The sequence below is a fragment of the Micromys minutus genome (genome assembly GCF_963924665.1).
Source record: "Micromys minutus genome assembly, chromosome: 12".
Classification (NCBI taxonomy): domain Eukaryota; kingdom Metazoa; phylum Chordata; class Mammalia; order Rodentia; family Muridae; genus Micromys; species Micromys minutus.
In genome coordinates, this window is record NC_137981.1 from 26993959 (window position 1) to 27021947 (window position 27989).

The 27989-nt window shown below is 44.2% G+C and overlaps 1 protein-coding gene across 1 annotated transcript in view; it reads right to left on the bottom strand.

Moving 5' to 3' along the window:
* Window positions 1–27989, bottom strand: part of VSTM4 (V-set and transmembrane domain containing 4) — a 79770-nt gene that overhangs the window by 45571 nt on the left and 6210 nt on the right. Inside the window, exons 2-3 of the mRNA XM_080926242.1 lie at window positions 26825–27223; window positions 6965–7033 (exon numbers count right to left, since the gene is read on the bottom strand). Coding sequence (XP_080782368.1) covers window positions 6965–7033; window positions 26825–27223 — 468 coding nt within the window. The remainder of the gene's footprint in view (window positions 1–6964; window positions 7034–26824; window positions 27224–27989) is intronic.

Below are 27989 nucleotides of genomic sequence, written 5' to 3' on the forward strand. Positions count from 1 at the left end.
CCTAGACTTGTCATCAGAGGCATCCTCTCTATGAGCTGACCTTGAGGGCTAGGGATACAGCTCAGAGGCCAACCACCCACCCAGCATATATGTTTAGTCATTAGAGAAGATAAGTTTGAGTCACTGTAAGTGAAGACTGCTACTCTGTAAATAGCCACATGAAGAAGGTAAAAACTCAAGCTGCAGGTTTGGAGGAAGCATTTAAAACCAGATATCCAAATAGGGAATCATGTCTAGAATATGTCAAGAACTCTAAAAATCAACTGTAAATATTAAGCCAAGAATTCTTTCTGGAAAGTGGGTAAAGCATGCAGAGATATTTCACCAGACAAGATATATAGTGGTGAGTACACACATAAATGCATTCAACTTGCTTAGTCATTTGTAAAAGGAAACCAGAGTAAGACCATGCACACACTATTCAGAAAGCTGATGGGAATGCAGCTAAATTAAGTCACTCCAACTCGGCTGGTAGTGACTGAAAGTGTGTGTGTGTGTGTGTGTGTGTGTGTGTGTGTGTGTGTGTGTGTACATACAAGCGCTTGTAGAGGTTAAATAAGGCATCTGATTCCCCAGAGTTACAGGTGGTTGTGAGCCATCTAGTGTGAGTGCTAGGAACTAAATTCTGTTTCTTCAAAATGGGACCAAGAGCTCTTGACCATCGAGCCATCTCTCTAGTCCACCAAATAAGTATTCAAATTATCTACCATGACTAACTAAGGTTTCTACATGTTTTCCTCATAATTAAAAATTCTAGAATGAGCATTCATAAATTATTTCATGTATTACCTTCTCTCAAGATTTGAGCTTCTGTTAGAACCTCAAGAGTAATACCTGGCCAGGATCCTTAGAAGGCCTGGTACAGATTCTATGCCCGGAGTCAGTAAGTACCTTCATGTTCTTCAAGTTGCCCAACATTTTTGTCTAAGCAGACTGAGTAGATTTCTGATCCTGGCTACTTAAAGTTTTAGAACTAAAAGTGAAGTATAATTGTGTCTCTTTGTCTCCAGTTTCTACATCCACAAACTGAATCAATCATGGATCAAAAATATTATTAAAACAAAAAACAGCATTGGGGGCTAGACAAATGGATTCATTGATTAAAAATACTCATTGATCTTTTGGAGGACTCAGGTTTGGTTCTCAGCACCTACATTGTGGCTCACAGTTGTCTAACTCTAGTTCAACAGGAGCCAACACACTCTACTGGCCTTTGAGGACACTGCACACATATAGTGCATAGATATACATGCAGGGAAACATTTATGTACACAAATTTAAATAAAGGTTGAGGTCAGAATGAGAGGCTCATATATTTAAATGATTGATCTGGTCCACAATTGATGGAACTGTTTAGGAGGGATTAGGAGGTGTGACTTTGTTGGAAGAGATCTGTCACTGGGGGTGGATTTGTAGGTTTTAAAAGCCCACACCATTCTCAGTTAGCTCCCTGCCTTCCTCTTATGATCAAGATGTGAGCTCTCAGCTACTGCTCCATACCATGCCTAGCTGCCATATTCCTCACCACGACAGTCATGGACTCTAGAAACATAAACCCCCAAATTAAATGCTCTCTTTTATAAGTTTCTTTGGCCGTAATATTTTTGTCATAGCAACAGAAAAGTATTAAAGACAAAACATATTTAAAAAACTGATTATGATGAATGAGTAGGCATTTTTTCTTATCATACTTGGCTAAATAACACAGTATCTATTTGTATAGCTCAGACATTGTACTAAGTATTGTAAATCATAAGAGATGAAGACAAGCACAGGTTACATGCAAATACTGCAAGATTTCTTATAAGGTACTTGTATACTTATGAATTTCAATATCTTTGGGTTGGAGAAGTCATGGCATATAATCCCCATGGATACTGAGCAGAGCAGAAAGTCTAAATAGGAAGTGCCACAGGACAAGAGGATGGCTTTTTTGTTTTTTGTTTTTTAGGTTTTTTTTTTTTTTAATGAGACAGGAGTCTCTCTAGGTAGTGCTGCCTATCTTGGGACTTGTATGTTGCAGATGAGTTTTATTAACAGATGAGAGAGTCAGCAGAAAGAAGGGTCTTCCACAAGGATCTTGGAGCTGTGGTAGAAGCAGAGGGGAGCTGAAGGAAGATTTCTCAGCAACCATGGGGTCTTCCCACCCATGCCGCTGGGACAGTCCTGATGGAAGCCAAGTTACAGTGAATGGAAAGTCACAGGGTGTAGGGAGCTCCAGTTGGAAATAGAGTGCCCTTCTCCTGGGAGTAAAGTCCAGCTCTTCTGTACAGGGGTTCATGTGTCCTTGTGTGTGGATATATAGTCTGATCGGTGGATTGGTTAGAGAAGACAGGCTTGTGCCTCCATTTCAACAATGTGAAACCCAACAATGGGACTTGTGGATTCTGAGAGAGACAAGGCATGATCAACTGAGGTTACAGATCCAGACTGAGGACAGGATACAGAACAGTCCAAATTCTGTGATGCCCCCCACCACCAGTTCTGATTTGATTTGTTCATCATTGAGTAAATTACTCCAGGAACTTAGCTGGTATGAATAAAAAAAAAAAAAAATACTGGTAAATAACCCAATTCCCTTGCCGGGTAAGACAGAACTTGGGCAAATGAAGACAAAACCAGTCTCCAAGGGACTCAGATGTGAGCCCCCCAAAAAGACAGAATAATTTGGCTTTTGTTTCATTCTTGAATAGGAAGAGAAAACTGTCTTACTAAAGTTTCTAAGCCCCAGGATAACAGCATCCTCGCCTGCCTGTCTGCTCATTCATGCTCTCTTTCTATGGTTCTAGACTGGAGGGACCACGGAGGAACAGGCTGCAGGTGATCTCCGAGGTTTATTATTCTCGACAGGTGTTCCTACACACACCACACACATCTGGGGTCTGCTCTACCCTGGTGGGGGGCAAAGAACTCAAGGTCTATTTGTGGTTTCTGATCTTGCCTGGTCATGACAAGGGGGACCAGGCAGCTGTGACTGCACAATCATGGGACATCTGGCCACTCTGTAATGCTCTGCTGCTCCGAGCATAGAGGCTCTGGTGGCAATGCACACAAGTCAGTTGGCGTCACTCACCCACCTGCACGTGGGTCTCCATGCACGGGTTACAATAGATGTGCTCTCCTCTGCTCTTGGAGCTTTAGGATCCTTAAAGTGTGTTACTTCCCAGGAAGAAAAATGCACATCCATTTTCCCTCAACCAGGCAGCAATAGAGACTAAGAAGTCCTCCCTGTGTCTCCCATGCCAACCATTTCTTTTGCTACATAAAGGATGACAAGCCTGTTCAGAAGAACAGTGACCCTGCCACTGACCCCAGTTTTCTCTGTAAACGAAAGCTAACTGAAAGCCAGTCTTACAAGATCAGAAGCCTCCAGGGTCACCTTTTTACAGTGACAGGGCAGGAAAACTGACCCTGTGTTCCAGACACTGTTCTCAGACTGGCATGCTGGCCTGACGTCACCTTAACTTCACATCTGATCTATTTATAAAAGATGACCCAAAAAGTTTCAGAACTCAAGCCCAACCAAATAACACTGTCTGAAGAGTGAAATTAAACCTTTAGACCCAAACTCAACAAAACTACGCTTAGCCAAATCTAAACCCAGCTTTTAAATACCACATGGGAGAGAGGCTGGGGCATTTAGCTTGATGATAGAGTGCTCATAAAATGCATGAGGCCCCTGGTCAATTCTGCAGCATCCAAAATGAATGAATGAATGAATGAATGAATGGATGAATGAATGAATAAATGAATGACTACATAGGGCAGAGTATTTTGTGTCATGGAAAAACACAAACACAGACTATGTAAGGCACTGGACCTCAATCCGTCCAAATTAATAATAAAATGAATGGATAAATGCAAAGTAAATGAATATATAAACAACAAAATACAACTTCATCTATACCCACACACTCAACAGCAATAGGAAGCATCATGTTCTAGTCTCTTAATCTGTTTGTGATTTTTGTCTTTTGCCATTGAACTGCTAAAGACGCCACTGCCATTTTGAGACAAGCTGAAAAATAAATATATGAAGCCAGGTCTCCCCAAAGCAGATGGTGGGGCCAGCAGGCTGAAGTGACTATGCACACCACAGGGAGGCCAACACAGGGTGACAATGTTACTGTGCCAGCTCCTGCCCATCCTCCCAGACTGCCAACAGAGCCAGGCAGGACAAAAGTACCTGTTGCCTGGCAACCCAACAGAGTATTCAGAGTTGCTTTGAAACTGGGTTTCTTTTGCCAGCATTCCTTTGCACAACCAACTCCCCTCCCATTCACATACACACATACACACACTGAAACAACAGTCAAGAAAGCCAGGGTCAGTGTTCTACGTTTCCAGTTCAAAGGCAAGAGCCTAGGGAATCGCTGTTCCGGCAATAAAACTCGGTGTACTTCCACTATTTTTAATGCAGTCTGTAATACCATCTTGCTCAGGGCAAAATACCTGAGTGATAGCCCTGAGGGATTTTAACTCACTCCAATATCTCATCAAGAGCCCTGACAATCAATGCTTGTTTTGTTGGGCAGGCACACAGCCAGGCCTAGCTAAGCCCCAGGAGGACAGATATCTGTCTACAACCCACACTGAAGCTCTTCCAATCCGGAACAAAAGGGCAAAAGGCCTGAGATCCTGTGCCAGAGAGTTTCAACTACACCCTTGACCTTGCCAATGCTGCGGTGGGCTAAAAAAGCAAAACGCATGAGAAATGCTGCTGCTGCTGCTGCTGCTGCTGCTGCTGCTGCTGCTGCTGCTGCTGCTGATGATGATGATGATGATGATGATGATGATGATGATGATGATGATGATGATGAAGCTGTTACCACCAGCAGCATGGCCACCAACACCATCTCCTTCCGAACAGGGAAAGAAGGCATGGAAACAGCTACCATACAGGGTGCATAGTGAGACCGTCAACTTCCAGTCTTGGACAGGCCTTGATTGTCTCTATTGAGAAAAAAGTCCATGCCGGGCCACAAGTTGCATTTTCCCTTATATTAGGAGTTTCGCTTAGACTCAAGATCTGTGGAGTTATACAATGTTGCCAATTATACAAAGTATCTTAGAGCAAAGGGTGGCAAGACTAACTGCCACCGCCCTTCCAAATGTATCAGATCTTTTTAAATTGTACTGTTGGTGGGTTTAAAATTCGGTCTTTAGATCACTCCTGTCAAAGCCAGCTCCGACTCCTGAGAACATAATGCCTAATGTGTTAGTAAGTACTGGATCCAGGGTTCCCTCTGACATGCTCTTCAGTGAGCTTCCTTAGGGAACCTCGCAGACATTTCCACTACTTCATTCCAGCAAAGCGCCCGTGCTCAAGACAGCATCAGAGACACAAGGTAAAGCTCAGCTGGGTTGCCTCAGTTTTACTCAATTGCAACCGAGAAGAGAAAAACTTGCTTCTTTTTTCCACCACTTCCTCCTCCCGCAAGGGGAAGAGAACCACTTTTATTTCTGCCCAAGAGGAAGCCAACTGAGAGACAGAGGGAGAGGGAACCAGGGACAGCTTTGCTTGGAGAAAGTTATGAGATAAAGGAAAAAGCAACTATGAAGTGTAGAAGAAAACTCCAAACTACAGAGATGCATTATTGGTTAAAATGTAATCTTAAAAAATAAAAAAGCACCCTACTTAACAACTATTAAATTAAACAGTAAGTCCTGGCAAACTGAATGGTTATGTCAAAGTGTTTGGTTAGCCACTCATGTTCACAATTAGAACGAAGTTTTACAGAGATCGATGGTCTCTTTCTAACACGCTTTTGAGAAAGGAGCTTTGAAACCCTGTGCGTTCCCTGTAAGGCCAGTTCCTCTTCTGTAACTACTCTCTTGGTCACACACTGGGTAGCGAGGAAAAGCACACTCCTCCTTCCTAGAGCCTTTGACCAGCCTATTTTTCATCAGTCAACCCAAAGACTTCACAAGATGGAATCCTTCCAAAGGTCCTACCTTGCCCTCTTGACATCAATGGCTCTGCCTTAGAACTTAGAGTGCATGATGTCACTGCTTCTGGTCAAACTCCTCGGTTACTTTGCAATGACCATTTCTCTACTCTCTCTTTGAGACAGAGGCCTATAACCTCTCTTGGCACCTGGGGGCTGAGTCCTCTGATATGAGGACTGTCTTGTGGATTGTCTCTATTCTTAAGCTGCTAGTGGCATGCCCACACTTGAAGCAACCAAAACTGTCCCCTGAATCCAGCAAATGTCCCCTACAGTGGCAGAAAAACCCCCACTGTTGAGAACTCCACTCCAAGACTCATACTTGAATGGATGCCAGAGGTTTGTGTTATACAAAGTGTCTTAGAGATTCAAATCATGCTACCAAATGTGCCAAGACTGATGTACAGTCCTCCCAAAGACATGGGGACCACCTCAGAGTTCAGTTGGCATTCAAAATAAGCTTCAGGGAGCGAATGCTGCTAGAGACTGTCCCTCAGGCCATGGATTTCTGCCTGCTGCCTGCTGGGGTCAAATGGGGAGTCAAATGGAAAGATATGCATACGTTTCCACCTAAGTCAGAATCTCTCTGGAGGGTAAAGCATCCCTGCTTTTCAAGCTCCCTGACTCGTTCCAACATGAGATGAAAATAACTTGCTTATAGCTTTCAAGGTCTTCAGGATCCCAAACTTCTAAAGCAACCAAAAATCAAAGACAGCTTCAGTGGATGTATCCTTTAAGTTCACATCCCTGGGAAGTCCCTCCTTGGTATCACCTAGGAAGACTATGGGGCTGGTAAAACGAGGAAAATAGAATTAGGCAGAATAAGACTTTCACCCCTCCCCACTTGGTACACAGTGAAGGATACCACAGTGATTCCCATTTCACTCCTACAAAGACCAGTCCAGGAACATAACCTGATGCCATGAAAATACTAAGAGACTCGAATCCTTTCTTTCTCTTTTTCTGTTCTTCTCTTTCTGTCTAAAAGTGAATTTGTGTCAAGATGCCAGACTTACCTTCAAAAAATGCCCAAGTCACTTTCTTTTTCTCAAATGATGAATCTTCTGCAGCTTTGAGCGAGATCACTGTAAACACAAAGGTACAGGAATGAGACATGACAGCTTACAGCCCTGACCCACACTCTAACCCCAAACGGTGCCATATGGTACTAATGTCCTTTAAATTTATAATGTCCATATTGACAAAACTGCCTTAAGTCTTCACAACCCAGATACCAAGGAGAAACACAATGGCTTCCACCAAAAGTGAAGAAACTTGGGCCCCAGAACAGGCAAAGAAAACTGTCTGTGTTTAAAAACCAGCAAATGGCAAAGCCAAAGTACAGCCTTAATGAAAGTCTCACCTGTCCCATATACTTTCAAATATAAAAGAGTTCATTGATGGGGATCAAAACCAAATAACCACTTCTTTTGTGAGCTTAGTTTCTTTCATGGTCCAGTACTGGGTATTTACTTCCAGACAGAAGCACCTGGAACCCTGAATTGGTGGGAACAGGCCCTGAGACTATTCTGTATTCTCTTAGAGACAGCAGTCTCTTACTCTTGAGATTGTTTTACTCTTCTTTTACATGCTGGTTGGTCAAAGGATTTACTCTGCTTTCAGTAGAATGAGTTGAGTTACAGTTTTAAACACTATATCACTCTAGGGAACTAAACAGACAGCAACAAAACACGTGCATCAGGGGCTGAGCTGATGTTAGAAAGAACTTTCTGTGTTGACAGAAATGTTCCACGTGAGTATTGCCCATGTCAGCAGCTATTGACTAATATGACAATTGAACACTTAAAATGTGGATAGTATGACCAAGACAGCATGCCTTTAACCCCAGCACTGGGGATGCAGAGGAAAGCAGACCCCTGTAAGTTCAAGGCCAGCCTGGTCTACTCAGCTAGTTCTAAGACAGCCAGGGTTACACAAAGAAACCTTGTCTTGAAAAACAAATAAACAAAAAACACCAAACAAACAAAAATACAATTGAATTAAATTTTCAGTAATTTAGATTTAAATTGCTAATTGTGATCTGTGGTTAACAACTGAAGAGCTCTAGACAAGAGAATCAAGGACCCGAGTTTGAGAAAGGCAGGTAGAATGCAGAAGGAACCGGCACAAGAGGCAAGAAATGAGACAGAGACGAAATGCACGTTCATTTTGTTCTATTGTGCCTCCTATATGTGTCTGAATTATTGTTGCTATAGATATCAATTCTTAATTTGCTATCTTTTCGTCTTTGGGACATTTATTGGATATTAGATTTTGAGGTGTCTTCTAGACAGCTGATCTTCTCTTTCTGTGTGTCAAAAAGCCTCTTTATTTTTTTCTTTTTAGCTATGGCATCTTTCATCTCAGGATTATCTGTCTAATTATTCTTCACACATCCCAGTTCTCCAATGAATCCTCTAGTTTCTCCTCTGATTTCCTAACCAAGCTAATGATCAATGTTAGCAGTTGTGCCTGACAACTTCCATAGCAAATATGGCCCCCAGACTTGTTCCTCCCATCTGGTTTTCATTTTTGACATCGTCTCGGTGTGCCTGAGAAGTTTTCCAGAGTGAATGTCAGACATTGTTAGGACAAGTACAAAGTCTCTAGAGAAATCGTCCATTTCCTGAGAGCGTGGTGGAGATTAATGTTCACCATATCCATTCCGGGTTTGAACTGCTTAGGAACTCTATTTTTTAATCTGGATGTTTCTTGCTTTGGGTTTAGTCCCTCAGGGTTCCGTTGCAGGAAGCTCAGACTGTTTGTCACAGTCCACACAGGTTTCGTACCTCATCAGGAACACCCCAAACTCATTTGCCTTCAAAACATCCTGGCTGTCACTTTCTCTGTCTCTCCTATCGAGCAATTGCAGACAGACTTCCAGAAGGCTTACATGTCTGATGTGGACTCCTTCACTCTTTGTCTGTGCAGTCTGTTTGTTACCCTGTCTAAAAACAAGTGTGAGAGCCAATGTATGGAAGCTCATACCTATAGCTTTGCATGTGGCTGCAGAGATGACTCAGTGGTTCAGAGCACCGGCTGCTCTCCCAGAGGAAGTAATAAACTGGCCCTGACCAAATTCTCATCTCTACACCCAGAGATTAATGCATCTCTCAGCCCTCTTCAGAAAAGCGTCTGTGGGCAGTACATGATAGTTAGCACAGAGATCCCCAACCGATCACACATGGAGAATAAGAGACCGTGCTGTGCTCGATTCTCTATGGGACATCTATAACATATCCCTCTCCCAACGGCTCAGGAATTACTATAGAAGAGAAATAAGATGCCTGAGGCCAAACAGTATTTTCCAGACAGGACAGGACCATTGCACATAATAATTCACAGTAGCTGTGAGTGTGTGCACAAGACCTATACAGGATCAAGCCAGCCAAAAACCAGGATGGTCAGGTCTCACAAGTCCCACCTCTGTCTGAGAGGCTACCAGTGATGGGTGACTGCTGTGGGAGAAAGAGTCGTTTTTCTTCAGGGAGGTGGCCTTCAAAGGCTACCCATGCTCTAGTAGATGGTCCCACATCCATGGACTTCTAGGCAGCAATAAAATGTCATTTCAAGAAGAAGGCTACATGAAGTTGGCATAAGCAAGTAGTGGTGGGGATACACAGTAGAAATGGAGGGGGTGGCACAGGGAGGGTGGCTTGATCAAAATGTTATAACTATTTATGAAATTCTCAAAAACATTAAAAAGTGGGTGGGGAAAACATCTGGGCATAGCAAAGCATGTGTGTAACCCCAGTGACGAGGTGGTGGGACATGGAGACTTAGGGGACTCTGAAGCTCATTGGCCAGCCAGTCTAGCTGAATCAAAGATCTTCGGGTGCAGTGACAGATTATGTCAAAACTAAAGTTGGAAAGCAATTCAGAAAAGACATTCATCATGGACCTGTCCTCTCATGCATATATGCACATATACTAACAAGTACGAATTCATAAAACACGTACACACGATGTTTTAAAAGGGTGTGGTAAGCCCATGTACATCGGCTTGAAGTACTCAACTGCCACCTGCTGGGTGTGGGAACCCAGGCAAGCCACTGACGTGCGTGATGTCTTAGTGATTTGAGGAAGGCGAGGGCTACACAGGTTAGAATGCACAGAGTGCTTTCCACTACATCCCTCCTGTCCAAATGTGTAACACCTCTACCCACAGGCATAACTGTTGCTTTTATTGGCGGCTATGGTTCCCATCCATGCCTAGAAGGGATCTTTGCCTCCAAGTCCTTTTACGTGGAGTGATGGCCAAAATGAAAGTGTCCCCATGCCTGTGACTAGCCCTGACCGTTAGCCAAAGCAGGTGCCCAACAATCACTCCCATACATCTTTTAGGGAAAGAACCTGTGGTTGGTTCTGATTTAATCCAAGTTCAGGTCCTTCTGCCTCCCGAATTCTGACAGTGAAACAATTCCAATTCTACTTAGAGCAACATGTTGACCCATCCCAAGAAATCTCACAAATGGGGATTCCCAAACTGTGGAGACTTTCACCTGCCTTTCCAGTCCAGACAGCTTGTGGGAAAGTGCACTCCTTATCACTTGGCACTGGAAGATTAGCAACACTTATCCTCTCCTACAAGAAAAAAAAAAAAGCTGTATAGAAACCCGGCCAGGGATTCCGGAATTTCCCGAAGTTCTGTTGTAACTCTCTCATTTCAGCTGCTAATCCTGGGCTATCTCAAGTGAATTTGACACAATGTCAAACTATGTGTCTGAGAACACAGACTGGTGTCTGATAGGCCTGTCCACAGCTAGGGCTTTGTAGTGGAGCAGCTGTGGCTCTGCTCCCTGCATTGATGTACCTCCCCGTGTGGCACATGCACAAAGCTGATACAAAGTGACCTTAGCCAGTCTGTCCTGTAGGCACGGAGTGAACGAGGCCTCTCTGGGGTGGACCGGGTGAAAGAGAATACCAATATTCTAGAAAGCATTTAGCTGGAGGCTATAGCTCAGTCAGGGGGTCAAGTACATCATAGTATGTGTGAAGCATTGGGTTTGATTTCTACCACCACAAAACACAGGGACCAAAAGAAAACGTGACACATTTTTCCAACCACAGATTGTTCATGTTGGCCCAAGACATTCTGGAAGAAGATGCACATTTTTGCAAAATTCACTCCCAGTGAACTAGCGAGCCGTCAGGAGGCTTTAGGCTCTTTAACAAAAGCCAACAAGTCTGTGTGTTTTGGCTATTGGTCTCCTTGCCTTATAAACCAGTACAGTCTGACAGTAGGGGAGGGACAGCAAACAGCCCTTATGTTCAAATTGGTGTAATTTCTGGAACCTGACATCCTCTGGAAGGTTGTCCTGTTGATAGAGACTGGGGCTGCGTGAGGGGGCAGAGGCCCTACATGCCTCAGGGAAGACTCCTCACTGGAGCTCCTGCAAGGAAGCAGCTATCACCTCCCCTCCCCCTCCCCTCCCCTCCCCTCCCCTCCCCTCCTCCTCCCCTCTCCTCCCCCTCCCCCTTCCCTCCCCCTCCCCCCTCCCCCTCCCCTCCCCCCCAGTGCAATTATTTATGCACCGTCTTCTCTCCTGTCCTGCCTGAATCCAGGAAAGTCAGGTGTAGGCCCCAACCTCCAGTTGCTACAGAATGTAGGTCCTACATGGAGAAAGAGGGAGATGAGGACTATTACTGAACAGAGAGGCAGAAGGAGGCTTTCTCGGTACAACTGCATCAGTAAGAGAGGCTTTGTTTTACTTGACCACTGTGCCTATTAGTCAATTGGTTCCAAGATCCAAGCAAAGGAGAGGAATAAAGATTGTTCCTACTCTACTCAACTCCTGACTGCTGGCTGATACATCGTTGTCCTGGGACCTGGCACCAGTACACAGACCCTGTGTGTCTTCTCAAAGAGGCAGCGGCCCAGACAACAAAGCTGCCAGCTATTCTAAACCCTCTGCGAGAGAGCAGAATAGGAAGGAATCTAGTAAGTTGTAAGATGTACCACACTGCTGCCTCTCTAGGAGCTGCTAGCTGAAAGCAAACACAGAATTAGGCGCGCGCGGGGGGGGGGGGGGGGGGGGGGGGGTGGAAGGTTGTAGCCCAGAGGACTCAGAAGATCCACTTTAATCTAGGAGCAGGAAGGAGGTTGCAAATGAGATCCTTTGACAGGCCTCAGGGAGCTCACCCTTATATAGGGGAATTGAGAATCCTAACTTGAAAAGGAAACCCCAGAAATGTCCATGGGAAGGATGTGTTTTAGCCTTGGCTGAGTTCACATAAAGACCCTTTGCTAATGCCTTCAGTTCAGGGAGAGACTTTCAGCGTTTTCCTGGTCTTCGACATCAGCAACAGCTATCTGGACTGGTTGATCCCCACCTGCATTAGGGATGCTTACACACTTCAGTTAGTCCAGTAATCTCTCCCGACTCTGCTCACCCGTGCCCTCTTTCTCTAACAAAGAACTCAACTATGAGAGGAGCTAAAAAAGACAGATGTGGGTTATTTCCAAGGACTAAGATCGTGACAAAGATTGACTCTGAATCTGGGAGACCCACCTCAGCCTTTCTGTCTCTTGCTTGGTCAAGTTGGCTAAAGCATTCTGTGCACAGCATGCTGACCTCAGCAGCAGCTGCCTAGTGCCTGGTAGGCTAAGCTGGGAAACATTTAGCAATCAGGGTAATCAACTAGTCCTTGTTAAAATGAAGGTTCTCTGGCAGTGTCCCTGAGGTCCTGGAGGAAAGGGAGGATTTGCCTGAGTAGGGGACACCACTCAGAAGGGAAAGAGGCTCCAACTTTCAGGACCCCACATGGAGGAGTCTTTAGATCTTGAGAGCCTTAGGCCTTGGCCTTCTGTGCAGCCCAAGGCAGGATTTAGAACTCAAGAAGAACAATTCACACAGCACCTTCTAGGTGCACACTAGGGAAAGCAGAGTTACAGTGCCTAGGAGTGAACCTGTCACAACAATATGTCCCCAATGATTCCAAAGGTCATAAAACACTTGTCACCACAGGAAATCTGCACAGAGGAATGTTAATTCCATCTATAAAGGCAAAGAAAGTACACATTTTAAAAGGATCCATTTGTCCAGCAGTCTCTTCCTAACTCTGGGCATCCCAGTCAACTCCTGACTGCTGGGACTGTCTTGGGACCTGGCACCAATAGTCAGACCTTGTGTGTATTCCCAAGGAGGTAGTGGGCAAGACAACAAAGCCCATACCCTTGATTTCTTAACAAAGAATTCAATTGTCAGGGAAGCTTAAAAGGCAGATGTAGGTCACATCCAAGGACAAAGGTCACAGCAAAGGTTGACTCTTGAGCTAGGGATACTCACTTCAGTCTGTCTGTCTCACATTCCTAAAAAGGACACCTTGTCCTTTTATAAACGGAGTTAACTCTGCGCTTCTTAGATACTTACTACCCCCAAGACCACTTGCAGTTGGCATAGAATTACAGACAACTAGGGGAAAAGTATAGGAAGAGGTGGTCAGAACCTCAGATGAGACTCAAACAATCCTCTCCAACCTTTCTGCTGAGAAAACACAACAGGCCAGATATTAAGGGTCTCCTATGGCAATAACAGCTGCTCTGGTTAAGACAGCAATGGCCGCTATGCTGTGAGGACAATGTTCCATAGTCTCTGGGAGACTTGGGCTTTCATCAGAGAAGCCTTCCTCCAGGATTATCTAGCATCTCAGCCTCCTGTTCCCTGCCAAAAATGCTGCCTTAGGAGTATGCGCTGGGCATGATTGTCCTTTGTACTATCTGCAACTATGTCTTGCTCCTTTCTTTACTTGCTAGAATTTTCTTTGGTCCATAGGTCAAGGCATCTTTCTTTCTCAGGAGCGAAGTGATTCTGGAAGTGGATGCCTGTAGTCCTGGGCTGGATCAGGTGAATCCTGGAGCATTGGAGTTAGAAGCAAGGCTAGGCAATGTAACCGGACCATGTCTCAGGAGAAAACAGGAGGAATGAGTGGATCAGTTGGTCAACCTGTGGTATGGTATGGTGTGGTACAGTGGGACATACTAAGGAAGAAGGTTACTTAAAAAGAATTGAAAGCAGAACCATGATATTGCTACATGTTGGGAACTTTGGAAGAGGCCAGGGACAAGGGCCCCATCCCACCCAAGCCTCCTTTTCTTTCTGAAGCCTCAGAAGCCATAGAGACACACCAGTCACAGAGCTCACTGCTCCTGAATGTGCCGGCACTGTACTTGAATGCAAGACTCCTTAAACAGAGGATGATTCTTAGCTTCTGTCTAGAAGAGCAGATAGATGTCTGAACCCTGCTCCCAGGCACGTGAGCCTTGCTAATTTGTACCCAGAAAGAACACATGTCCCACTGCCTCCATTTCTTTGGGCTCAATCCTGTACAGATCCCTGCAAGAAAAATAGGTGATCAGGAAATAAACAAATAGGGCATCAACAGCCCCTTTGCTTCTAATTCAAAGCTCACTGTCCCTCTTTATTGAAGGACCAGATAACTCCCAAGGGAAAAAAGTTAAAGCATAGCTGTGTTCCCACTGTCCATATCTGGATCTGCAAGTCTGAGGAGGAAGGAGGAAGCCTAGACACAGAGACCTCTGTTCCTGCCCTGAGGCTGGCCTGTCACTTCCTTTCCTCTTTTCCTCTCCAAGACTCAGGTCAAAGGCAAGCTCTCTTGAGGCGGAGGCAGAGCCACATAAGTCAGCAATGGCCCCGGTGACCTGCCCAGGGTCTCTTCTGATAAACACTGAGGCTTACTTTGTTCAGTTTAAGGCCACTCTTGACTTTTGCAAGTAGGCTAAGTCGAATTCTAGAAAACAAAGCAAACAAAGCAAAGGATTAAAAAGAGATAAACTTCCCAGGGTGCCTGGTGTTGCAAAGGAAGTCCACATTCCTCAGGGGAGCCAGCTCAGAACACAAGGGTCAGCATTCTGAAGTAGGGAGCTCGGAAACTCAGGACAGAGTTACTCACTCAGCCTTAATCAGTGCCTGCCTTTCTGTTCCCCTTCACCATTTTAATCTGGAAGTTAGCCCAAGAATTTAAATCACTCATTGATCTTTTACAGGATCACCTTCTCATGCTGCATTCTTTTTCTTTTTTAAATTAGGAATATCGACACATTTCTTATGCCTGCCCCTGGATAAGGAGGTTGTAGTCCAAGGTCAACAGGGATGCTGGTTGTCTACCTCATGCCTCTTCGGGCACAGCGTCCCAAGTAAAGCATTATAAAGGAAAACTTCCTACATGTAGGGGAGTTTAAGGTTTCTAAATCTCCTGACATTCTACAGGACTAGTGGTTGGCTTGTGGTTTGGTCAGATGAGGAGTGTGTCTGAGTGTTGTTTAAATTACACCCTGGTTGTGAATGTGTTGCTTCTGAATGTTTGGACCTGTTAACACATGATGTGTGCTTGCTTAATTAAGCAATAGCACTCAATGCTCAGTAAGTCTCATTCCTAATTATTCTGTCCTAGGCCTCCAGAGAGAAGGGATTTAGCTGACTTCTTCCATTGAAACCCAAAGTATCCATTCCCTGTGGTCTTAAGTCCAAATCTAATTATTAAGTCCCCTCTCACATTTTGGGGTCAAATCCCCAGATTACAAATTATGTTTTTATTTTATCCTTGCCAACAAACTTTTTCTCTCATAAATTGTGCTCATATGTTCTCTCTCTCCCCCCTTCCCTCCCTCCCTCCCTTTTTCCTTTCCTCCCTCCCCTCTCTTCCTCTCCTGCCTGCCCTCTCTATATATGATGTGTCTGAGCATGATACACTCATGTGTTCACATGTGGGCATACACATACACAGAGCTCACAGGAAGGCCAGAGTAAAACCTTGGTTGCTGTCTCCTCCCCCTTTCCATCTTGTTTAAGGTGGGGGTCCCTTGTTTGCCAAGATATAAACCCAAGTAGTTGTCAGAAAGCTTCTAGAATTTTCCTAACTCCACCTCTCCTCTCCCCAGCAATGCTCTGGAATTACAGGCATCCTAATAGATGTGGTTTTCAGGTGAATTCTGGGAATGGAACTCAGATTCTCACAATTGCCTGGCAAGCACTTTGCATGCTGAGCCATCTTGCCTGGTCTGCCCACCAAACTTTTACGATAACAGCATTTTTCCCTTTGCTCCATTCATTTACCACATTGAAAGCTGACTTATATTACCTTAAATCAAGCAACAGTCTGGCTCATTCAACTACGCTGTTCGTGGTTAGAGTAAAACCCTGGTTAAACTGCAGGAGTCTGCAGGTTGCTGCTGTTCTGAGCTTTTCACTATTGATGAAGGGAGTTCCCTTAAACACGGGTGGGGGGTGTGGTTCTCAACTTCGCTAATGCTATGAAGCTTTCACACAGGTCTTCATGCTGTGGTGACCCCCAAGCATAAGCGTATTTGCATTACTACCTCATAACTGTAATTTTGGTACTTTTATATCTGTGTTTCCAATTGTCTTAGGAGACTCCTGTGAAAGGGTCGTTCGGCCAGCAAAGAGACTGAAACCAACAGGTAGAAAACCCACTGCCTTGGGATATGGAAATGTCCCTATATTATGGTTTCGCAGCTCAGTGTTCTTGTGTGATTCCAAACAGTGGGACCGGGGGCTGTCTCTGACTCTTGCCTGCCTTTGGGACCCTTTTCCTCTTACTAGGCTGTATCACAAAGCCTTGGCATGATATGTGCCTGGCCTTATCATATGCTGCATTTGGTTGATGTCCCTGGAAGCTCTGCTCCTTTCCAAGGAGAGCAGTGAAGGGGGTTAGATCTCATGGAAAGGGAAAATGCCAGGAACAGACTTGGGGGGATTGCAATTGGGATGTAATATATGAGATAAGAATAAAGAAGGAAAAAAATATGGAATTGTTACTACATTTCAAAGGTGATCTTGGAATTATACCTGGAAGAGAAGCTTGCCTTGTCTCTGTCTCAAAAGACATGCAGTGTTCTCAGTTTTTAGAACAAAGATACTTGTGCTGTTTACCCAATAATTAACAACTATCTCAGTGAAACCTTTAGCAGCTTTGTTTCGGTTTGTCTGCATCTTACCTTGTTTCATTTTATGTCTGTGCATTCCAAAAGCCTTGAGAATCTACTGGGTCATCATACTTGCCAGTTACAAAATCTAGTCCAACTCAGATCATCAGAGTATTCCTGAACTTTTAGGCTCTTGTCAATTAGACACAACCTAACCTGTGCCTAACTGAACCTATTCCTGTGAGAGTATCTTGGCTGACAGTTGATGCAGAGGGCCTGACCACTGTGGATAGCACCATCCTTAGGCAGGTGGGCCTGATCCCTTTATGATAGGTAGCTGAGCATGAGCCAATATGCAACATCACTCCGTGGATTCTGCTTCAAGTTCCTTATTGTGTTCTTAACTTCACTCACTGATAGATTGTGTCCTGGAAGTGTCGCTCTTCTAGCCCAGGGAAGTCCATGCAGTGGACACCAAGCCAAAATATCTCCTTCCATTGCCCCAATACTGGTGTTCCCCATGGCCCCATCCACGGACATTTTATCCACCCACAAGTCTTCCCCTGCTCAATACTACTGTGAGATCAGCTCACAGGGAGGAGGCTTTCAATCACAGCTTCTTGTCCAGCTCCACCTCACACTGAGTTTATTCCAAAGATCTCTCATAACTGCACTCGGTCTAGTGGCTACATCTTCTCACTTGACACCTTAGCACGCCTCTTGTTCTTTTGCCAAATTTAAGGCCCCAGCATCTCAACCCTGTGAACTACGGAAGACAGTCTCCTCCTGCTTCATCTGGTTCTCAGACCTGTGTTTCAGTGAGCCAACAGGCAGATCCACCTGAAGCTGTGGGATGTGTTACAGTTTTCCATAGCTGAAATCATTAACAGAGAGGTTAAATTCACTTCTGACTCACACACCAGATCCCATGCACATGCTTGGGAATCCATACCCTAACAGTGACTCTGGTAATGCTCCTTATCAGGCTGAGAACACGAGACTGGAACACCCACTGGAAACTCTTTAATGTCCAGTACAGTCTGTGAGCCCCTAGATACCTGCACCCCTTCATGAGGCACCCAGTGTCATCTCCAGCCCTGCCCTCTCCTTTCTTTGTGCATCTCCATGGTTTCCTGGGTGTGTCTTTATCACCGCACTCACATTGGGTCATCCTTCCTGCAGATGGATCTACCCATGTGTTCCCAGGCTCCCAGCATTTCAATGGCTTAGGAAGCATCTTTATTGACGCTGCTGTGTTCTTACGGTGTTTCACAAAAGTACTTGTACTAGCAACTTAGTCATCAATAAGTTGAGAGGTGGGACTTTTGAAAGGTGATTGTACAGGGCCCTCCCAAATTCATTCGTGCATTAATGACATGATCAGTAGGTTGGGTTACACAGGAATAGCTTGCTTTGTTATAAAAGTGAACCCTCTGCCCTTGCTCTTTCCTGAACAACACTGATGAGCAGGAAGTCCTCAACCTCAACAGTGCCATCAGCATGTTATTAACTCCTTGGCCTCTGGAATTGTGAGTTAAATAAAGCTATTATTTATGAGTTACCCATTCTCAGGCATTTTGTTACAGCAACAACCACAAAATAAGAAAAAAAGGAAAAGTAAGATACACACAGAGAATCCACTTAGAACCAGAAGGTATTTTTTTTTCAGTGCAACTTCTTCACTGAGCCAACCATAGCCTTCTTAGACAGGAAGAACAGATTCTCTCCCGGGGGATGTAGTTCATTTCCTCACATTTGTCTTTCTTTGGGGGACTGTGTCTGTCTTTCTGGAAATGTATTCTCAGAGTTGATTGTGTGGTCACCTATACAGTTCATGGCACACTCACCTGCCCTCCTGGGGTCAGGCTGACCTGTCCATGCACAGAAATGACAACAGCTGATACACTGTGGTGTCTCGTTGCACAAAGTCATCTGATCACTTCCAGTTGCCCCTTCACAGAGACAGCCTCCTGGCCTCCTGCTGGTGATCCTACAGAGCTTAAGATTCCTAAGTGGCCCCAAAGTATTACTCTGCCTGCCTTCAAATTGGATCTCATTTTGCTATTTCCTGCCTGTGTTGCTTTACCTCCCTGGGAACGTTTTTATCGTGCAGCACTCCTTGCCAATGTTAAAAACATTTCTCAATTTAGAATTTCCTGAAAGTTTGTTAGGGCGGTATGGGCATCCTTTGCAATGTCATCGATCAAACAGCTCAGTGCCGTCAAACCTGGCCTCGATCCTGGTGACTGCACAGCAAGCCTCAGCAGCACGGGAACATCACGCATCAAGGAGGACTCCTTAGTTCTTGTCACACGAGAATTCTTGCCCAGTAAGTGGCACATGGCACAGGGCACCTTACATTTTGTCTTTTTATATTACCTTCAGATGAGAAAGTCTACACTGACAAGTTCATCTGCAATGACAGATTTTCCACAATGAGCTGAGCTGGGCCTCATTGTCCTCAGAAGGCTCAAGCACTCACTCCTAATTTCTGCCTATGGATTGGTGTCACATCGTGCCACATGGTGCCTTCAGTGCACCCAGGAGCACTTGTCAAAACGCAACACATGATTTGCTGACTGTCCCCAGGATCCATTTCCTCCCATGCCGAAATCTCTAATCTCTGTTATAGCTTAATAATTTTCCACTGAAAATGTAAAATGGCAGCCCACAGAGTTAGTTTTATTAGCACAGGTTTTACTCCCCCAAACTGCTATTTATTTCATGCACATGAGCACCAAGGCATGGCTGGCCTTAGGAAGAAAGATCACAGTACATACACAGTTAGGCAAGGGGCGCTGCAGATATTAGGATGTATTGACTGTTTGCTCGATCATGGACTTTTCACTGTTTTTGCTCCTGTTTATATTGTGCATGACATTTATAATATGACAAACACGTGGATCCGCCATCCACTGGATGTAGCTTGCATGTGGCAGGCAGAGTGAAGGTTATGCATGGTCTGTCCTTGTAGAGCAGCTCTTTCTCATGTCCTACCATTCAGTGAAGCAAATCAAAGTACAGGGGTATGAACAGCACCATGAGACCAGACCGGGCTCCACCAGACACACATGAACACTTGGAACCCTACCTGAGTACACTGCACTATGGTCATGAACTTTGGTTATGCTAACTCACAATACCCATGGATTTCATCTACTCAATGGCCTGGTGTGGGAACTTTCCAGCAATGACCCTTTGCAGCCACATAGTTCCCATTCTTCTCCCTCCCCTTCCAAGGGGAAATAGCTCTGGCCTTTTTGTGAGATGACCTCTCACAGGACCAAAAGTAATTATATTTAAGAAAGACAGAAAATTCTAGAAAAGATGAAGAATGCCAGATGGTTAGAGGCATGTGAGTGTGACTATAAATTGATGGGTTTTCTCACACCCAGCCTTCTCATAGCAAGAATGTCTAGCTAAGGATTTAGAAACTCCAAAGGGGAAAGTTCTCTAGAACAACTAGAGAAATGATTAGTAGGCACCATGGATTTCTCAAATGGATGTCTCAAATCTGGCTTTTTACTAAGTCTCTAACAGGAGCTAAAGAGAATAAATAAAAAATGTGATCAGGATGAAAACTCAGTGAAGCTAAATTCTTGGTAAAGTCATGCAAAGTGGTTTAACAGTACCGGCCACTGGGAGGTGGTCAAGAAAAATCACAACATATAAAGTCACAGGCACATTGATAAGCAACCAAACAAACCACTCTGAAGTACACAGGACCCCAAGTATTCCAAAAACAACTCAACAAAAGTCAAACTTCATACTTACCGGCAATAGCGAGCTGTGTGTGCACGTGCATGCATGGGAGGGAGAGCTAGGTTTTAGTTACAACAATAATATATTGAGAAATAGACAAAATAAAAATGTTATATATGGGTATATATTCATAAGATATTTTTTAAAACTGGACTAGATAAAGGAACACGAGGCTCCTGGATGAGAACAACAAAATTAGTAAAGATGTGCAAATTATTACTATGATTACGAGTTTTCCCTCCAAGAATTCATGTGCTAGAGACTTTCAGAGTGACTCTTTAGGTGCTGAATCTTGGGGAAATGGAGAGTCTGGTAGCTGTTTGGGGCACTGCCCTCAGAAGGGATTAAAGGTTTTCTCAGGTCACAGTCTTTATCTAAAAGCTGATCTTTATCAAATTAAATTAAATTAAATTCTCTCTAGCTTCCACACGTTTTGCGCATCCTGCGACTACAATGCCTCCTGTCATGTTGTGCTTCAGCCAAGATGTCTCCAATCAGAGCCAACCGGATACAGCCACCCAGCCTTCAACTCTTAGACTCTAAGCTGGGGGTTATATACACTCATTCTCCTCACTGAAACTCCAACCTCAGGCATTTTGCCCTTAACAATATAAAACACAAAAATATAGATGTATATATCAACAGAATAATAACTTTAAAAGTCAGTATACCATTCAAAACCTAACACAATTTCCGCAAAACTATGTAAGTTGTTTCTCAAGATTAATTTAAAAAAAAAATAGCTCGTGTAAGAATAATAAAATACATGAGAAAATCTAAAACACTGATAATGGGGGACTTGACTTGTTCTCTAAGAAGAATAGTTGAAAACAAAGTAAATATATTTATATAAAAATGGACTTTAAAGGGATACAAAATAATGTTTATAACATTAAAACTGTGACAGAAACTTATGAATACTTTTTAAATGTTTTATTGATTCTTTGTGAATTTCACACCATGCACTCCAATCCCACACATCTCCCTGTCTCTTTTTCCCCCTAATTGATTGATTTTGTAATAAAGATGGCAAGAAGCCAATCACTGGGCAAGAAGGAGGCGGGCCTTCCGGGTCCTCGAGAGGAAGAGGGAAGGAGGAAACAAGATGCAGGCTGGGGGCGGTTAGATTTGGTAGCAGAATCCAACAGGATCCGCCACTGGAAGATTTCTAACATAAAGTTTGAGATAAAGTTGATGAATTTGAGATGATATTTTCCATGCCCAGCAATTGCGTTTTCTGTTGATTCTAAACTAAGATTGTCTGGTGTTTACTATTCCAGGGAGACTCAGGTGAGCCAGAGGGAAAGAATTTAGCCTAGACGGAATTCGGCAGGCTTTGGACACAAAGATTGGGAAATGACTGAGATCCAGGGGAAAGGTGAGCTGAGCAGGCCTGATGAGATCACACCCACTGGACCAAGAGCTGTCTCCAGGCTCTGGAGAGGCAGAGCCAGCGCTGGTGGGAGAGACCTTGGCCAGGGGAAACATTCGGTCTTGCTTTCTGGCTATGTCCAGACTGAGCTGGGAACAAACCAAGCCAGCCGGTACCTAGCATGGATTGATTTTTTTAAATCATTACACTCAACACCTTTGTATCTGCCCATAAATACTTCTATATGCATGTGGTCGGAAATACTTTCTAGGAGTAGATGCCAAAGGGTACTCTGTAGTTAATCAAGTGTAAACTGTACCTAAGTAAAGACAACTTCTGAAAAAGGAACACCACACTGGCAAGGGATGACAAGCAAGACTATGAATCACCCTACAATTGAAGTATCTATGGATTAGCCTGGTGCTTGAAGTCTTAGCTAGAGCAGTAAGACAAGAAAAGAAATAAAGGGTATGCAAATAGGAAAAGAGGACGTCAAAGTGTTCCTACATCCACATGATATGATTCTAAACTTAAGAGTCCAGATTTCAACATAAAATAGGCTGATAAATATTTTCAGCAAAGTGACAGCATACAGAATTAACACAGAAAATCGGTAGCCTTCATGTACACAGACACACACACACACACACACACACACACACACGATTCTATGTATAATATATATTATATAGATCATACTAAAAAGAAATCAGAAAAACAATTCCATTCACAACAATCATAAAAATTTAAAATACCTGGAAATAAATATATCTAAGGACACAAATGACCTTTATAATGAGAACTTTAATACACTGAAGAAGGAAATCAAGGAAGACACTAGAAGATGAAAAGATCTCCCTTTTTATGGATCAGCAGACTGAATACTGTTAAAATGGTCACCTTACTTGTGGTTTTAATGAGAATGTCCCTCATAGGCTAATATATTTGAATACTTAGTTACTAGTTAGTGGAACCCTTTGAGGAAGATTAGAAACTGTAATCTTGTTGCAGTAGGTGTGGTCCTTTGGAGGAGGCATGTCACTGGGAGTAGGCTTTAGGATTCAAAAGCCCATGAATTCCAGGTCCAGTGCCTCTCTCTGCCTACTTTCTATAGATCAGAACGATCAACCCTCAGCTACTGCCCAGGCACCGTATCTGTGTACACATGTCATGGTGATCATGGACTAACCCTCTGAAACCATAAGCAAGTCCCCAGTTAAATGTTTTCTTTTCTAAGAGTTGCCTCAGTCATGGTGTCTCTTCACAGCAATAGAACAGTAACAAAGACAGTATTAAAGCAATCTCCGGATTAGAGTCAGTGCAGTTCCTATGAAAATACCGGATCCTTTCTTCACAGATGTAAGAAAAACAATCTCAAAAAAGAAAGAAAGGAAAGAAGGGAGAAAGAAAGAACAAAAGAGAGAAAAAGAAAAACAACCTCAAAACATGTGTGGAAACACCAAAGACCAAACCAAAGCAATGCTGAACAAAAGTGGTGTCGCCTTGTTTAACTTCAAGTCATATGGCAGAGCATTAGCAATAAAAACAGCATGGTGCTGGCACAAAACAGACACACAGATCAAGGGAGTAGAATAGAGGAGCCAAATATACTCCATGGGACTACAGCTACCTGATCTTGACAAACGCACACACACACACACACACACACACACACACACACTGAGAAAAAGGCAGAACCTTTAACAAATAGTACTGAGAAACCAGGACTTCAGAAGGAGGAGGAAGAGATGAAAACCTTTACTACTTGCCCTGTACAAAACCTATCTCCAAATGGATAAAGGACCTCTTTATAAAACTGATGCCCCAAACCTGTTAGAGAAAACACAGGGAACATGTAGGTAAGGTGAACAGAAGGATTCTGTGCAGGAACTAAGGCCAACAATGAACAACCGGAGCCCCAGGAAACGAAGGGCCTCTGCCAGCAAAAGGAGTCAGCTTCTTGAAGAGACAGCCTGCACAATGGAAGAAACTCTTTGCAGCGGTACAGAGGATTAGTGTCTGGACTACACAAAGAACTCAAAGAACTGAGCACCAAGGGAGAAGCACAACTGGAAAAAGAATGGACTGTGGAACTGAACAGAAAGTTCTCAGGAGACAAACAGCTAGCGAACACTCTTGAACGCTCAAGATCCTTGGGCATCAAAAAGTGCAGAGTAAAACCACATTGAAGCTTCCATCACACCCCAATCAAATGGCTGCCAGGAACCCAAATTACAACAAATGCCTCTGTGGATTTAGGGAGGGGGGATGCTTGTACAGTGTTGGTGGGACTGTAAAGGGGTTCAGCGCTTCGGAAATCAGTACGGAGTTTTCTCAAGAAACTAGAAAGAGGTCTCATCTCAACAGGACCTGGCTCCACCACTCCTGTGCATGTACCCAGAGGTCTTCATATTCTTCTAGAAAGACACTAGCCTTGCTCAGCCATGTTCATTGCTGCCCTATTCACAGTAGCTAGGAAACTGAATCAACCTTAGGTGTCTATCAGCTGACAAATGGATCATGAAAACATGGTACCTACACACAATGGAATGTTACTCAGTTGTGAGAAGAAATACAAAAGACAAGGAACTAAGGGAAGGGTGCTGGAGGGAAGTGGGAGGAGCAGAGATGAAAGGAAAAGGAAGGGAATGTGGGGATGAAAGAGAAAGACCCTTATTTCTGGTGAAGTCTTGCAAGCTCCCTTGGATGTTTGAAGCAGGTTTTCAAATAAATCTTCTGAAAGGAACAGCTTCACTTGCTTAAAGTGTATTTGCATGAAATAATAAACTAATGAGTAATTGCTTAAAGGCAATAGTCATTTTACATATGCTAGCTGATAGCATTTGCTACTGCCAAGAGATTTAGTACATGACTCCGGCATATACTGGACACATAAACACATACATGCACAGGCACATGTATACACTCTTAAAGGAAGGATCAAATGCTATAGGGACAAGTGATCATCAGTGCTGTTTGCTTCCTCGGCCACTGTATTTTTTTATTTGGTTTCTATGCCAAAATACATATTTATATTAGCAGCCATTTGTTTTCTGGAATTAATTTGCTTCAGGGGAGTGCACAGCCTTTTTGCAAATGCATCATACTATAAACCATAACACCAACTCCAAAGACAAGTGACTGCTTCAAAGACCCCCCACATAGATTACCTCCCTTTAGAATGTCCCTATTACAGAGAACTGTAAAAGTAGATTCACAATGAAAAAAATCACCTTTTAAAAAGCTTACCAAAACAATGTACCTCTAAGGTTTTAGTGTTATATATTGTGTGTGATAAAATATGCATCTCTTTTATATTTCAAACAAACAGCTTTGCTCTGTGAATCTCTTAATCGTGTGTGGAGTCAAACCCAAGTGTGATGCTCCTAAAGACATAACTTAAGCACATTAACATTGCCAGACATGTCCTAGTGATAAAAATGACAACCTTCCCACATGGGTAACCAAGATATTTGAGAAATGCAAACTCACCTCCCGTTTGCCTGCAGGAAGGAAGGCTGCCCTGACGCCTTTACCTTCCTCATAAACTTCACAGATAGCTGAGACCCAAGCCTGCCAGAAAATCAGGAACACAGAGCAGCCCCATTTATAGGGCTGGGAGTTTATATCAGGTTCTCCCACTACACACTTGGTTTTGAGTACCAGGCGCCTCGAGTTAAAGTGATCAAAGAGACAAGTTCTGAACGATGGACTGATCATTTTCAAAGTCTGTTTCCTAACCAAAGTCTAGTCTAGTTCCTAGGGGACCTTCTCAAGAGGCTCAACCTTGGCCCATGAACAGTTGAACAGACACAGTAACTAACAGCTTATGGCCATGTGCCTGCAATGACCCACTTGCCATACAGAGCCCACCTGGGAAGTGTCCAGAAGATCACTCTTCCTGATCATATCTGAAGACACAGCCTCTGTGAATAGGAAGGATGTTGATTCTGGAAGTCTCTTATACACTTAGACACTTCCACACAGACCAAAGACATTGCTTGCTTTCCAGTATCATTGCCCTTTGAGTCTGAAATGTCCCCCAGATGCTGAAAGCTTGGTCTCCAGCTGCTGGTGTTGAGGAGCTAGCAGACACTGTGAGCAGAAGAATCTAGCTTGAGAAAGTAGGTCCCTGGAGGTATGCTATCCCTGGCCTCTTCCTGTCCTGCTCTTGGCTTTGTGTTGGCTGTGATGTGAGCAGCTGCTCTCTGCCATCACATCCCTCTCTCTTCCATGACAAACTGGCCTGCTGTATGGAACCAAGTGGCTGCATCCTGAACACCAAAACAATAAACCATAATAAGTCTTTTCTCCCTTAAATGATTTGTCTGGTATTTGGTCACAGCACCAAGAAAAGTAGCAAAGACCATTGCTTTCTGTAACTTGTATACTTCCTGACTCGGTGACCTATGTCCCACACAGTCCCCTCCTCCCAGCTCCCTCATTGTCTCTTAGAACCTCAAAGTCCCAGTTCAAGTCCACAGGAAGCACAGCTCACGGCTTACTCTCACAGGCCTCTGGCCATGGTAAGTAGGGGCCAGCTTTCTTTATATGACAGCATACAAAGTCCAACATGTCAGGCAGGACATGACCAATATGGAGATAGTCACTCACTCACTCCACTTGCTTCCTATCCACCTTCCACATCAGCCACAGTGTTCGAGATGTGTTCTCATCCTCATAACTTGACTCACAGGCCTGTGGCCCACAGAGGCCACAAGATGTGTACTATCCTAGCAGAGCCAAAAGGGCAACCAGCATTCCATACTGACAAAAGCCAGAACCCCTGATCTACCACACACTGCGCCTCCTCAGAGATGCCAGCAGCATCCTCACCTCGCATTTCTGTCGCCGAGGAGCCATTGGACCACGCTGTCCACTTGTTCCGGTGTTTGCTGATTTCTTGCACTTTGCAGACATACTGCCCTTGGTCGGCTGGCCGGAGCGTCAGGACCGACAGTCTGTACAGCACCCCTCGACATTCTTCCAGCAGGCGTAGCCTCTGTTGGTTGGCAATCCGGCTGAAGTTCCCATAGTACTGAATCACCCGAAGCTTCGTCATCTTCACCATCAAGGCCTCCTGAGAGCCATCGGGGGCAAAGAACCAGCGCACAGCCAGCAAGCTGTCCTTCCGTCTCTTCTGGGAGACGTGGCAGAGAAGAGTGGCATTTTCCCCTTCCAAGTAGTCCACCACAGGTCCTGGGGACACTGTGACATTGAGAGCACCACACACCTCTGCAATGGAAAAGGGAAACGATGAATGAAGGCCACAGCCTGGGTTCATGCAACCAGGCCACTGCCAAGAGCTAGGGACAAGCCACGTGCTGTTGACAACTGTATGCTCTGAAGGGCCAGAGAGACAATGGTCTCTGCTCTCTCTATACTCGCTCCCCAGCCTCACGCTGACCAGGAAAGGCCTGGAATTCTGAAGCATCTTTTGGGCTATTGGGAGAGCCCCATATCCCTCCTAGCTTCACAGGCTATTTCCTTCCTTTCTTCACTTTTTAAAAAAACGTTGTCTTGTTTGTGTGCTTCAGTTCAGACCATAGAATCTGAGTCCAAAGAAGACACTGAGAATCCCTTCTGTGGCTTCATGGCGTCCACATTCCTATATATAATGGTCTCATTCGCATGGTGTGCCAAAAACTGGCCATCTGAACAGACACATCCTCAAAAATGTTTTAATGTGCCAGAAATTCAAATTATACATATGAATCAAGACTTGGAGAATACCTTGAAAACTTAGCTGACAGCCCATCTTCTCCACTAACCTCCCCCAAGTTGTGATTTTATTTCTGTTGACAGGGCTGTGGGTCAGGGCAGACACTAGATGCAGCGGCAATGGCTTGTCAACGAGAAGACTGAATCTGTCTGTCTCCCTCCTTGCCCACTTTCTCAGTGTCAGTGAGTCAAGTTCTAGACAGCAATGGCCAAGCAGGGGGGCTACCCTAGTGCTAGTGAGCTGGAAAGACACAGGATTCTCAATGGCTTCTCTAGACTT